At 56.3% G+C, this 15,446-nt stretch overlaps 1 protein-coding gene across 4 annotated transcripts in view; it reads right to left on the minus strand.

Annotated features, from left to right (window-relative positions):
- The window catches only part of ZNF536 (zinc finger protein 536), a 424,016-nt gene that overhangs the window by 234,405 nt on the left and 174,165 nt on the right, over positions 1 to 15,446 (minus strand). For all 4 annotated transcript variants that reach the window (XM_041732391.1, XM_041732402.1, XM_041732396.1 and 1 more), the window contains exon 3: positions 351 to 2,531. In XM_041732391.1, coding sequence (XP_041588325.1) covers positions 351 to 2,529 — 2,179 coding nt within the window. In that variant the 5' untranslated portion in view covers positions 2,530 to 2,531. The remainder of the gene's footprint in view (positions 1 to 350; positions 2,532 to 15,446) is intronic.

A 15,446-nucleotide genomic window follows, 5' to 3' on the forward strand; every position in this document is an offset into this window, starting at 1 on the left:
GATGGAGCCAAAAGGTTCCAGGGACGAGGGGAGGATGGCCGATGGGGATCGGGGCACACACTGGGGAAGGACGGGCCCTGCCTGTCGGTGGACACAGCGACTGGCCATCGCTGCCGTGCGCGCAGGAGGATCAGCTCTGCTTCCTGGTAGCCAGGGTTCAAGGGAAGGCCAAAGGCTGGAAGTGCGAGCCTTCCCTCGAGGCAGGTCCACCCGCCGCCAGCCAGGCCCAGGAGCTCAGGACCCACCTGGAGGAGCCGCGACGGCCCCTCCCCGGAGGCCCACGGACCGCCAGCCTCTCTCCCCGCCACACCTCCCGCACAGCGAGGGCCCCATCTTCCCCGGCAGCCTACCTGAGGAGGACGGCGAGGAGGGGTGCGGGCTGTCCTCCTGGGCACTCCCGGTCTGCGAGAGCCCGCCGCCGGCCCCGCTCTCCTCGGTGACGTTGGAGGAGCCCGGCGTGGTGGAGCGGCTCACCGACTGGGACTCCTGGTCGCTGCCCGAGCCGCGCCGCTCGTCCAGGCCCACGTGCAGCCCGTCCTCGTCGCCCTTGCGGTCCCGCTTGTGGACGCGGGAGTGCACGACCACCTGGTGGTAGGTGCGGAACACGCGGCCGCAGTCGGGGCACTCGGTGGGCTTCTCCTTCATGCTCCCGGGACCCTGCAGGTTGTACTCGAGCGCCTGGTTCAGCCCGTGTGACAAAAAATCCCGACTGCCTTCTAAAGGGTCGAGCTTGTTTGGCAGGTCTCTCTGATTGCCCACTTTAGTGCTGTGAGCGAAATCAGCAGGCATTTTCTGCTTGGAGCCATCTGCTCCCACTAACACGTACTCCCGCTTCTCCTTATCAAACATAACTCCGGCGTTTGCCAAAGTGTCTTCGTGGTTGCGCTGTAGCTGATGCTCTTTAGACAAGAAGCCGTGCTCCATGGCCATGCCCCTGGCCATGAGCTGCCAGGCCTGGTAGCTGTTGACCGGGTCCATCTCGGCAGCCTTGGCGGCCGCCTGCAACCGCTCGATGCAGCTGGACTTGAGCGGCGGCACGAGGTTGAGGCACCCCAGGAGGGAGTGCTTGTCGCCCTCGGGGACGCCGTGGGCCATGCTGGAGATGGGCGACAGCAGCTTGCCCAGGACCTCCCTCTCTTTCATGGGCAGCTCCCCCTTGCCGTAGAGCTGGCCGGGCTCGCTCAGGCCGGCTTTGTCCGGGGCCATGAAGCCGCTCTGCAGGCAGGACAGGTACCTGGAGTACAGGTTGGCGTGGGCCTCCTGGGACATGCCGCCCATGGGCGCGGGCACCTCCGGGTCGCTGGGGGACTTGTTCTTCACCGACAGCTTGTTGAGGTGGACCTTCATGTGGTTCTTGAGGAACCAGGGCTCTTTGAAGCGCCGGCCACAGATCTGGCAACAGTGCTCGAAGGAGTCTTTGTGCTTCCGCATGTGGCCCTTGAGGAACCACGCCTGGCTGAACACCTGCCCGCACACCTCGCAGCGGAACTCGTTGGCCGACTGCTCCCCGCCGCCGTTGGGGCCCTGGCCCTGGGCCGACTCGGCGGTGATGTGGGCCTTCTCCACGTGGCTGATGAGCTCCTCCTCCTGCGAGGCGGCGAAGTCGCAGAGCGTGCACTTGTAGGGCTTGTGCAGGATGCGGATGTGGCGGTCCAGCTCCTCGCGCTTCTTGAACTTGCCCTTGCAGAAGGTGCAGCGGAAGCCGGCGGCCGGGACCACGGCGTCCTCCTGCACGCTGGCCGGCTTGGGCGAGGGCGCCGGGTGGGCCACGTCGGGCACGCTGGGGTTGGCGGGCAGGGCCAGGTTGCAGGCGGCCAGTGGGGCCTGCTGGGCGTGCGGCAGGGGCTTCAGGTCGGGCCGGGGCTGCAGCAGGCTGCTCTTCATCTGCTTGTCCCGCAGGATGGCTCTCTCCTCCAGCTCGTGCAGCAGGCGGTTCTCCTCGCGCACCCGCCCGCGCCCCTTGCCCAGGTTGCCCAGCTTGTGGGTCCGCAGGTGGATCTTGAGGTTGCCCTTCTGCGCCGCCCGGTGGTCGCAGTAGGGACACTTGAAGGGCTTCTCGCCCGTGTGGGTGCGCATGTGCAGGGAGAGGATGCTGTTGAAGCGGAAGCGCTTGCCGCACAGCGGGCACGGGTACTTGCGGTTTTTGCGGGCGTCGTCCTCGATGTCGCTCATCTGGGACATGATGCCCAGGTTCTGCCCGTTGAGGAACTGCTGCAGGTCCACCCGCCCGTTGAGGCTGGTGTCCACGTCCCGGCCCAGCTGGTTGGCCAGGAGCGCCATCTGACTGCCCATGGGCTGGCCGCTCATGGGCACGTGCGCCTTCTCGTCGAGGGGCGCGGGGGCCTTGTCCTCGGGGTTGGGCCGGGGGTGCAGCTCGGGGAAGGCATGGCTGAGCTGGGAGGTGATCTGGTGCAGCTTCTGACTCATGGCATACTGGCCGTTGAGGACGGGGCCGCTCAGGTGGGGCTCGGCCTCGGGCGCCGCCGCCGCCGCCGCCGCCACTCCAAGGCACAGGCTGGCTTCTTCCATCCCTGCAAATCAAGAGCGAGAGTTCAGACCCGGGCCGGGCACCGCGGCGCGGCGGACGCACAGCGTCGGCTGCTGGGGGATTTGCATTGCGGGCCTTAACCTACACGCAAGGATGCCGAGGAATTAGAGTCAAAAACAATAATAAAAGGATGAATTATTAAATGCCAATTATGCAATATGGCATCGCTCCTCCAATTTGCTTTGGCGATAGACCGTCTTCCTTGTATTTTCTATTTACCGACTGCAATTATTCATTCACGTGTAAATTATTCATGTTTTACCACTTTCAACACCTAATAACAAATCGAGGGTCTACGTGTTAAACTTTTCCTCCCGTCCCCCTTGCGGCGCCCGCACCTGTTGGTTCCGTTCAAAGTTTGCCTTCGAGCAGAAAAGGCTTTCACCGCGAGACCAGAGGCTCACTTGGAACTTTTGTTTCCGGTTGACTATTTTCAATACATTCGCCAGTCTGAGATGAAAGAGATTATTTTATGATTTGCCCCTCACCCCCCCCAAAAAAAACCCACCCCAATGGCATGATATTTACTGGTACATAATAAAACAAGATAATGTTTTGGGAAAAAATAAAGTAAAGGACAGGCTTTAGAACAATAAAAGGGATTTTGCTTTAGTCAACAAAAAGTGCAGTAATATCTCATTAAGCTGATTAGTATGCTGCTTAGAAACAGTACTAGGTGCTGTAACACATGATTATAATCATAAAAATCCTTCAGTGTTTGCAAGGAAGCATTAACGAGGTATATTAAATTTTAAGGAGACTGCGAGTAGCGGCTTTGCAAACCTCAGAGATTAAGATTTAACCCTTATGTTACGAAACGCTGTTATTTTGTCATTTGGTAACCGCGCCCGTCAAAGGAGGTGCAAATTATCCGGTGACGGAATCCCAGTGGATCGTCGTCGGCGTCGTCGAGGCTGTTCGTGTTTTGGGTGGGGGCGAGGACTGACACGGGGCGATGGGCCCTCCCTGCCTGGCACTGGCATGATATCCCAGGCAGGGACTCTGATTGGGCTTAAAGAGATCCTTTATGGAACTAGATAAAAACCAATTAAAATCCAGGGATGATGCCATAGGAAGTCTCAACCAAGTTTGAGTGTTTTTAATAACTTTCCCAGAATACAGTAATGAGTACAAATTGTACCTGCAGTATGTGTTTTGCAGAAAATTAGAACTCAAAGCTGTTTGTTAAACACTAACGCTCAAAGCTGGTCTGCGTAATTGCTTTTAATGCTCCTCTCTGCCCCCCTCCCCAGCCTGTGCAGACCTGCGAAGCCCACACTGCGGGGGTTGGGGGGGTGGAAGGAACCTGCACGCGCGCGCATGCCCCCAGCCGCCCCATCCCCACCGCGGCATGCCAGGAGCTCAACTCTGAAAGGCAACGAACCCATGCCTGGGTCCTTCCCTTTCCAGATCTGCCTTCCACCTGAAGGAGTCCAAATTCGCCTCCTGCAACTGGAACAGTCTTTGCACATCTCTCCTCTTTGTATCCCGATGTTTACATGTGTCGGCCAGCCAGGGGGTCCGGGAGCAGCGCTTAACCCCGGCCAGGGCTGATTCCTGGGCCAAGCGATTCCCTCCGGGGACTGGTAGGGGACAGAGCTCAACTGTGGAGGAAACGCATGCAGCCCTTGGGGGAGACGGGGGGGTCTGCTACCTACCGGGCCTCCTGCCAGGCAGACTGTGCCCGGCATGGAGGGTCTCCAACGGGAGCCCTGGCTTCCTTGGCAAGAGGACGGGCCGTGCGTGCGTCTTGCAAGGGGGGGGAGGAAAAGACATGAATGTGTATGCAGGAGGGAGAAAAACTGCAGCCACGGCGCGGGGCCGGCCGCGTCCAGGAATGAGGCCGTGGACGCCTGCGCACATTCACGCGGGCATCTAGGCACATGGTCACCTGCAGCAGAAGGAAGCTTCCCGAGCGCCATCGTGCCGTTTCGTTTCTGGCGGCGGTCTACACGCAAATTAAGAAATAATAATAACAAAAAGTCCATTTTGGAGACTGGTCAGAAAAGGAGTACTTTATCACGGAGAGTCTTGTATCCGTTCGCCAAACTCGCCGAGTTCCCGCCGTACGCCAGGCCCTGTCCCTGGCACTTAAGACACCCCGGTGGACAAGAGTGGCCGGCCCCAGTGCCCGAGGCACCCGGTGCCCAGCAGGGAGGAGCAGGCCCAGGGTGCGGAAGTTGCTAGGGCAGCTCCGGTGCCTGGAAGACCCCAGGCAGGGACCCCGTCAGCCCCCAGGGCCCTGCCCGGAGCCCCTTCTCCACCTTCCAGCTCCATCCGGCTGTGCTGGCTCCTCTCCCAAGCAAACACGGATCATGACCCTGAAGCCACTGGGGAGTGCTCAGAATTCCACCCAACAGCTCTGGGGAAGTTTGGAAAGTCCAAAGCCAACATGGCTGGCCCACATCCAACGGCTGCCCAGTTGGCCTTCTCAGAAGACATGAATCCAGAAAGACAGGCTATTTTCAGGTTGCTGCTGATGAGCTGACGCCAATTCAGCAGGAGGGAGAGGAGGCTGAATGTGCAATACAGCGAGACTGCAAATCAGGTTGGATGAGGGGCACCAAGTCGAAGACCATCCCCCGTCCCCACTCCTGCTGGAGAAGTAACGGCTCGATTTGCTCCAATGATGAATGTGGGGAGTTTGCAAGTGAGGTCTGGACAGAGAATTCTTTTAATACGTTAAAAAAAAAGGAATTCTTTCAGTCAACAAAGCTTTTTTTAAGGAACTGGTCTTCAGGTGCCGTTGCTGACGCGTCAGCTGGGGGGAGAAAGAATGTTCTGGAACGTGCAAAGGTACAGCCGGTTCCCTGTCCTCACGCGGGTCTCAGCTCACAGGGCCCCTTGTCGCAAAGACCGCGGTGCCTCCCTCGTCTGAGGCTGTTGCCCCCGGCCTCTCTCGACCCCATCACCTTCTCTTCCTTCTCCAATAGCACTTACCACTAGGGCAAAGTTTTGTCATTGACCCTCTTACGAACGTGCATGGTCACGGTGGAAGCCTCCAGGCCCAGGGGCAGAGCTGGCCCATTGTAAGCTCAGCATTTTCCGGCCAAATGGATGGATAAATGAATGAAGAGACCCTATAAACGTAGCCCTTAAAAGAAAGCTAGCCCCGTAGGAGACACACTCTCCTCCCAGCCTCGCGCCACCTAAACTCAGCGTTCGCACAGCTCTCAGGTTCTGCTGGGGTTGGTTGGAAGGGTCTCTGGCTAACCTAGGACAGAGGGGTTCAAAACCCACCAAGGGAGGGCCACCCCCACCAGCAGCTCTTTCACCATATGTGCCCGCGGTGACTGTCCCAGGCCTGGGCCACCGCCGAGCAGCCATCCCCTTGAGAACTCACTCAACCACCCAATGGGGGACCCATGGGGGAGCTCAGAATTTGGGCAGAGCTGGCCGGCTCTCAAGGAGACGCTCTGAGGATTACAGCCCCCGGCCCCTCCAAGGAGCCCGGGCAAAGCCCACCCAGAGCCCCACTGGGAGAGGACCGGCCCCGCCAGACAATTATCTCCGAATGTTTGGTGAGACCGGCTCCCCGTGATCCCGTGAGCAGGTGCAGGCTCTGCGATGGGTCAGTCAGAACCAATGCCAGCCGCCAGACTCAGAGCAAGAAAGGGGAGCGCGAGTTCTTGGAAAGAGCACGGGGTAATTGGTGTGCTGTCCCCGGGCCAAAGCAGCCGAGGCAAGATGAGCTGGCCCCAGGCCCGGCCTGGGCCTCACAAAACCTGGGTCGGCCCCAATTTCTCCAGCCTTGACACTTCACCCATCCGGAATTCATTTACCCCTTACGTCAGTCATTCGGTAAATCCTTGCCAGGGGGCCCTCTACGTACCTGCCGTCAAGGGCCTCTGGGGTCCCGGGGCCAGTGCAGGCGAGGCCACCGGTCACAGGAAGCGATGCAAAGGCTCAGAGAGGCTGAGCTCATGGTTTGGAGACAGGAGTAACCACGACGGCTTTGGCACCAAGGTGTGTGCGTGTGTGTGCACGAGCACGTCTGCGCTGGGGGAGGCAGGGGTTCCCTCCGTAGTAGCCTCTAGAAACTACAGAGGCACACCCCGGGGAACTCAGGGATCGTTAATCCTGCTCTTAGGAGACTGGATCCCACTGCAGCCCTGAGAGCTCACGGGGCCGGGGAGGTGAGGCTCCTGCAGGGGCTCCCCAGCCGGCCGTGACTCGGCTCCCCCAGCCCCTCGGGGGGCAAGCGCAGGGAGAGGCCTTCCCTTCAGACCACGCGGTTCCCTCCTGCTGTCAGTGTGTCTGGCAGGGCCTCCTGCCACAGGACAGCCCCCCGTCCCGGTCGCCAGGGCAGATGAGCGTCAGCGCGTCGGCACGTGGCACTGCCCCTGCTCAGTCACCAGCTCCAGGGAGCACCTGGAGCACCATGTGCCCCACCTAACCTTCTGGACTCGTTACCCCAGGAGCCGGGACAGTGCTGGTTGGCCCCGATTCTGGCGTGGGGCAAGCCGGGGCCTTCTGAGCAGCCTCCACGGCCGCGCGCGTGACCCTCCCATGCAGGTAGGGAAGCCCGGGCACGATTCAAAGCAAGGACACCACCGCCCGGGCCCTGAGGACAGCCTGCCGCGGGCCTTCAGCTCCGGGCCCCCCCGAGGCGTACACGAAGCCCGTCAGGAAGCCCCGGGGGACTCGTGGAAGGAACCGAGGCAAACGCAATTTACCTAACGGTGCCGGGAAAGGCAGCCACGCTGGGCAGTGGGAGGCCGCTGCAAGCTGCCGCATCTGGGAGCCCTCCCCCTCGCCCCGACCCGTGGAAGCTTCACAGCATTCCACCCCAGTCCTGGCCCGGCCTGCCCCCGCGTCGCGGCGCAGCGCTGCTGTCCCCGAGGCGCCGTCAATATTGACAGAGGACCAGGCGTGGGCGCGAGTCCCGGCCACCGCGGCATATTCCGCACCACCCCGTGGAGAGGCCCGGCCCCGCGTCCGAGCCCAGGCCGGGCCCCGCTGGGAGCCTCAGGAGGCGACGGAGGTTTCCTTCTTGAGCCGAGCAATTTCGCGTTTCACGCCACGGTATTCTCAGCCCTGGAAAGCCACCGCTGGGTGCGCAGATTATCAAAATACATTCTGTGTCATCATTCCCATCAGCGCAGGTACAGTGAGCCATTCAGCCGCCTTTGATGGCGCTAATGGTTATTTTGATTTTGTATTTCTGCCTTCAAAACTATTTCCTGTGATATCAATGACAAAAGTTTTCACTTAACTCTTCCAATAGAGAACCTAATTGTATCTTTCGCTCAGAATGAAATTTAAAACTATCAGGACACCAGAAATGCCAGCTGCTACGAGTCTAAATAAATTTTACACAAAAACACAGTTTCATTTTGCTAGCACAGAAAAAAAGAAAGTAATCTTATGAATAGTCCAAAAAATATAGATCTTGCCAGTAAGTTGCATGAACGAGTTTTATCCTTATACCATGAAAAAGAATAGTTGGGAAATGAAATGACTTTCAAAATAACCATTTCAACTGGGTTTTTAAAAATCAAATATTGTTGTCTAGCCAAGCACAACTAAATATTCCCCCCCTTTTTTTTTTTTTATCAATGTGGGTAAAAGCGCTGCCTTGGAAAATGTTACCGGAGTCCTACTGCTCTGCCAACTGCGGGGCAGGGAGGGACGTGGGTTCCCAGCGAGGGCTCCCCACGCCGCGGTGGGTCTCGAGGCGCGCGGTTCCGGAATCAGGAGGACCCCCTTCTGCGGGCTCAAGTGACCCTCCTCCCGTCCCCACGACCCACCTTGCTTTCTTATACTTAAGTGCAAGCAGTAATTAAGACAACTTCACCTAGAATACAATGGCTTCTTATTAAATACTATTTTCCAATTGTTGTAGCTCAAACTGTGTAACCAAGGTTGTTATAAGCATAATACACTCCTGTTCTGAAATACAGAACACCAGACTACTGAACCTTTTCAGGGTCATTAAACAGCTGTAAACATTATTACAAAAATAAACCAGAGATTTCATGCTTACATTTTGGCCTAGAGCTTGCTATGCTGAGCAAGTACATTTTTTCATCTCTTACAATCAACGCTGGTGACATTTGGGCATCCAAACAAATTACATCACAAACATTACTGAGGTGGGCAGGATACTGAGTGGTTTATTTGCCAGATGATTAATAGATAAACAGGAGGGCAGTTCAGGTGACCTGTTCGGTTTTGACGGATGTGTAGACAATGCTACCAGACAGGGCCAGAAACAGTTAAATCCTTGCTGAATTTATTAATGCAAATAAGATATTCAAATAGGGCCGTGGAGTATGGCGACTAGGTGCCCGGGAGAGCCCAGGTGGACAGGGTGGTCGGATTCTCTCCACCCTCCCCTTGTGGGTGGAACGTGGGTCCAAGTCAGGGCCCTCGCAGCGTCAGATGGTGCGGGGGACCCTCTCGGGCCAGCTTTACGCACGGCCCCACGGAGCCCCAGAAGCTTCAACCCTGGGGAGTGGGAGTGAGGGGATTAAGAAGAAGAAAAGGAAAAAACAGTAGCCTCTCTTTGAAGACTCTGGATGATTTCAAAATTCTCAAGGGCAGAAGCACATTGGCTTTTGGAGTCTGAGCTGAAGCTGTGGCCCAGAATTGAAGGCAGATCATGAGCACAGGAGAGGAGAAAGGAAAAGCCCCACCAAGTGTGCCCCTGGTCATCTCTTCAGGGTAGAGAAGACTTCCAGTCTGAGCTCCCGGCCCACCACCGGCCACCAGGCAAACAGGTGCTGGGATGGAATTCGGACAACGTCCTACGGGGTTGCTGGGAAGACCATGGACATGTCGGGCAGAACCAGCTCTCAAAAAATGAAATGGAGAACAAGTAGCAACCGCCATCATCGCCATCTTCATCATTGCCATTATCACCATCATCTTCTTTCTCATCATCACCTCCACCACCACCACTGCCATCACCGTCACCATCATTATCACCACTGTCACCAGTGTCATCACCTTCACCACAGCAATCACATCATCACCACTGTCACCACCATCATCTTCATCGTACCTATCAAATCATCATCACCATCACCTTCACCATCACCACCATCATCTTCATCACCTTCACCATCACCACCATCACTATCACCTTCATCCCTTTACCATCCTCACCACTGTCATCATCTTCACTGTAGCCGTACTACCCTCAGCATCTACGTCAGCAACAGCATCCTCCTCATCATCATCACCATCATCACCATCATCATCTTCACCATCACCACTGCCACCACTGTCATCACGTTCAACACCATCACCCTCAGCACCATCACTGTCACCATTGCCATCACCATCACCATCATCACCTTCACGACCACTGTCATAACTTCACTGTCACTACTATCATCACCATCACCATCATCACCACCTTCACCACCACTGTCACCACTGTCATCACATTCACCATCACCACCATCACCATCACCTTCACCATCACCACCATCATCATCTCATCACCTTCCATCACCACCAACACTATCACCTTCATCCCTTTACCATCCTCACCACTGTCATCATCTTCACTGTAGCCGTACTACCCTCAGCATCTACGTCAGCAACAGCATCCTCCTCATCATCATCACCATCATCACCATCATCATCTTCACCATCACCACTGCCACCACTGTCATCACGTTCAACACCATCACCCTCAGCACCATCACTGTCACCATTGCCATCACTATCATCACCATCATCACCACCTTCACCACCACCACTGTCATCACATTCACCATCATCACCATCACCATCACCTTCACCACCGTCATCAACTTCACCATCACCACTATCATCACCATCATCACCACCATCATCATCACCTTCACCACCACCACCACTGCCATCAACATCACCCTCACCACCACCATCACCAGTGTCATCACCTTTACCACAGCCATCACATCATCATCACCACTGTCACTATCATCTTCTTCATCATACCAATCAAATCATCATCACCATCACCTTCACCATCACCACCATCACCATTGTCATCTTCATCATCTTCACCATCACCATTATCATCTTCATCATAACCATCACATCATCACCACTGTCACCATTGTCATCACCTTCACCACAGCCATCACCTCACCATCACCATCATCATTTTCATCACCTTTACCATCATCACCACTGTCATCATCTTCACTGTAGCCTTTACCACCATCACCATCTACGTCAGCAATAGCATCCTCCTAATCATCATCACCATCACCATCATCACCATCATCATCATATTCACCGTCACCACTGTCATCATGTTCACCATCATCACCATCACTTTCAGCACCACCACTGTCACCATTGCCTTAACCATCACCACCATCAACACCTTCACCACTACCACTGTCATCACCATCACCACCGTCACCACTATCATCACTATCACCATCATCGTCATCATCACCATCACCATCACCTTTACCACTGCCATCACTGTCATCACATTCAGCATCATCACCATCATCATCATCACCTTCACCACCACTGCCATCAACTTCACCATCACCACTATCATCACCATCACAACCATCACCACTGTCACCACTGTCATCATGTTCACCATCATCTTCACCACCACTGCCATCAACTTCACCATCACCAACACCATCACCTTTACCACTGCCATCACTGTCATCACATTCAGCATCATCACCATCATCATCATCACCTTCACCACCACTGCCATCAACTTCACCATCACCACTATCATCACCATCACAACCATCACCACTGTCACCACTGTCATCATGTTCACCATCATCTTCACCACCACTGCCATCAACTTCACCATCACCACTATCATCATCACCATCACCATCATCATCACCTTCAGCATCACCACTGTTACCACTGAATCACATTCACCATCATCATCATCACCTTCACCACCACTGCCATCAACTTCACCATCACCACTATCATCACCATCACCACCATCACCTTCACCACCATCACTGCCATCATTGTCACCATCACCACCACCACTGTCACCATTGTCATCACGTTCACCATCATCACCATCATCATCATCACCTTCACCAGCACTGCCATCAACTTCACCATCACCACTATCATCACCATCACCACCATCATCATCACCTTCACCACCACCACTGCCATCACCGTCACCCTCACCACCACCATCACCAGTGTCATCACGTTTACCACAGCCATCACATCATCATCACCACTGTCACTATCATCTTCTTCATCATACCAATCAAATCATCATCACCATCACCTTCACCATCACCACCATCACCACTGTCATCTTCATCACCTTCACCATCACCATCACATCATACCACTTTCACCATTGTCGTCACTGTCACCACAGCCATCACATCATCACCACTGTCACCATCATCTTCATCACCTTTACCACCATCACCGCTGTCATCATCTTCACTGTAGCCTTCACTACCATCACTGCCTACATCAGCAACAGCATCCTCCTCCTCATCATCACAACACCGTGTGCCAAGACGACACTGTGCGAGGTACCTCCCAAGCATTATCCCATTTAGCCTCATACAACCTTAGAATGGAAGCTATTAAGCTACCCCTGTACTAAATAAGAGGAAACCGAGGCTCAGAAAATTTAAATCCAACAAGGTCACCTAACAGGGAAGCCTGACTCCAGAGCCCAAGCAAGACATGCGGGTGGGCTGGCTTCTGACGTCCACACCCGGTTAGCCTTGCTGGGCTGAATGCTGACAGAAGAGGCCGGCTCCTGCATTTGTAAAACATGCAGAAACGAAGGAAGCCACGGTTCAGGGAAAGCCTAAAGGAGGCCGAGGAGCCGGAGCCTGCACAAACATGTGCGCCACAAAGTGGAACCGTGCAGTGCCCTCCCTGAGACACACCTCGGGGGGGCTGGCGCCGGCCGGGGGTGGGAGCAGGAAGGCACTGAAGACCTAGAAATGTGGCAAGTCTGTTACTCACCAGTGGGGGAGGGCGTCACCCAAAAATGTATTCATCTTACTGTCTTAGCACCCCACACCCTGGCGTCCTGGGGGAGGCAGGTGACTCCCCCACCAGGCGGGAGACGTGGAAGGAGGATGCTACCTGACGGGCCACAAACGTGCATCCAGTTGTGCAAGCTCTGCCGCAGGGGTTCCACCTTGGTGACCTGCCTGGGTCCCCGTGACTCTGTCTCTAAAATGAGCTGGTATCACCTGCCCTGCACACTTCACAGGGTTCCGAGAAGGCAGGGGACTACGGGAGAGAAAACACAAGGCCTAAATGGTGGGAGGGCTGTACCTGTGCGGGGACCTATCTCCCGTGTCGGGACCTATCTCTCGTGCCAATCACAGCTTCAGCATCGGCTTCCAGAGCGGGAAAGCCTTTTCATCTGGCGTTAGAATAAATATCAAGAGCAAAGGACACAACCAAGGCATGGCCACGGCCCGTAAAGGCGGTTAATGAAACCCCATTCATTGTCGACAAGACCGGTGCATCGTAAAGTGGGACTCACACCATTCAGGGACGTTCGTCAACACCTGCGTGTGGCAACAAGTGGGCCAGCAAGACCAGTTGCCTCAGGGAAGGGGAGAGGGTCACACCCCCAAGGGGGGCAGGTGGTGGGGGAAACCCCGCCATGTGAAGGGGGAAACCTGGGGCATGTGCTGTGGGGCTGGGGACCAAGGAAGGGACGCCAGTGAGGATGACAACCGGGGAGAGGTCAGTCCTTGGCTGGGCCTGGAGGAGGGCACGAGGCACAGAGGATGGAAGGACACAGAGGATCCCAGGAAACAGAGCGTGCCAAATGGGGACCGAGCACGGAATGTTCCGGGGGCCGAGGCGGATGGGGTGGACGTGGCAGGCCAGGCGCACACCTGAACACCAATCCATGGAGTTCACCTCTGGGGCAAAACCGGGGCTCGGGAAGCCTCCGGGAGACTTTATACAGAACACGAGCACCCCGACTGCTGCGGTGACGCGTTGGTAGCCTCCTGCTACTTTGGATCAGAGGAGATGAAGAAAAACAGAGGGTGAAAATAAACTCCGAACCACAAGGCAACCAGCTGAGGGCCGGAGCTCTCGCCGTGGTGGCGGAGGGCTCCCCGCGCCCCAGAGAAAAGGCTCCTCAGAGTTTGGAAGCAAACGCCGACCTCCCCTCTTCTTTGCAACAGCAAAGTAAAAGAAGGCCTGGCCCCCAATCTCCTGGCAGCCCAGCCCCACCCCTCCTAATGTGGCTGCCCGGATTTGTCCCTCGTGCTCCATCCTGGGTGGCCCATCCCGGGAGCCTTCCTGGAACCCGCCCAGGCTGGAGGTGATACTCGGTCCCCAGCGTTGTCATGCAGTTTCTCTGGAACCATCAGGCCAGATTCACGATGCACGTCGACGCCCCCAACTAAGGCAGTCGCGTCTCTCCTCCGGCTCCTCTGCGGGAGCTTTGTGACCACGACGGCGGGTCCCACGAGCTCCTGGGGAAACGGTCCCACCAGAAACTGGGCCCTTGAGCTTCTGATGATCACGATGCAGGGGAGCGGCGGGTGGTCCGGGGCTTCAGAAGGATGCTCGGCATTTTGTGAGCAACAGCCCAGGCCCGTCCCCCCACGCCCCAGCCCCCACCCCCACCCCGGAACGCAGGCCATCGAGTGCTGCTTCCATTTCTCCCAGATGCGATGATTTGGGAAGGAAATGGCCCCTAATTTTCCGTAATTGATTTATCTGAACTGTGTCCACCTCATCAGGGAAAAAGCAACAAACTGTACGCACACGCTCGCTCACACACACACACACACACACACAGGCTGGTAATGAGTGACCTACCTTTAAAATATCACAAAACTAAAAAAGATACCAGCAGTTGTCATGAATGTATTGATTATTTCTCTCCCTGGCTTTCTCTCTCTCTCTCTCTCTCTCTCTTTAACCAGACTTCGTCATGGCAGGAAGTTAGATATTTAATCCCCAATTAACCCTCCTCGGCTCCCTGCTCGGCCTCAGCACACAGCCACTGCCCTAGAGCCAAACAGGGGAGCCCGGCACCCCCGGGGGCTCTCGGCAGCGGCCCCCCCCCCCACCGAGGACAGCAGCAGACGGGGAGGGTGCGGGTCCCAGCTACACGTCACCACCCTTCACCCCTGATTAAAAGCCATTTACCTCCGAGCACTCCTGGACCATGATATCGTGTCGAACACTTTTATTTTCATTTCACAGAAGCCTCAGATTTGATGCGGTGCAAAAACGAAGTATAATGCAGAATGCACACATGCAAGAGTGATCAAAGAGGGCCTGATTGTGAAATATTCATCGAAGTCGGCCCAGGGAGGTGCGTTCACAGGGGCACCTGTCGAAGGCAGGCGCTCAGACACACGCCGTCTCGTGAGCGAGCACACAGCGTCGTCACTGAGCCAAGAATCCAGGCGCACGAGTGGGGGCCTCTGCTCCCTGCAGCCACCGGGCTCAGCCCATGTAGGGCCAGCCTGGGGTCCCGTCCTTCTGGCTCTTGGGGTCTCCACTTGGGCGTCTCCAGGTCCCGTGCAGGGCAGCAGGCTGGTGCAGAGGGAGCCAGCCCGCCAGGCCCTGGCCAGCGCAGCGGGGACACCTGCCGTGGGGCCCGGTGCACGTGGGCCAAGCTCACAGACCCAGGGCTGCTGGGGTCTGCTCTCCCGGCGCACGCAGACGGACTCCAGGGCAGAGACCTACTTCCGACCGGGGCTAGGAAGGCAGGAGGAGCCGAGAGAGGCCCCCCAGGACACACGGGGCTGACGGGGGGCGGGGAACCGTATGCCTCACTATGAGTATTTGAAAGGAGGACCCTCTCTTCTGGGGAGCAGATGCCCTTCTGTGCCGATCACTCCCTGCGTCTGGGACACTCTCCCTGCGACCCCCACCTGATCCCTGTGCCTCGTCCATCAGGTGAGGATTCAATGCCACCTGGTCCAGG

This window comes from Vulpes lagopus, chromosome 2 (genome assembly GCF_018345385.1).
Source record: "Vulpes lagopus strain Blue_001 chromosome 2, ASM1834538v1, whole genome shotgun sequence".
NCBI lineage: Eukaryota > Metazoa > Chordata > Mammalia > Carnivora > Canidae > Vulpes > Vulpes lagopus.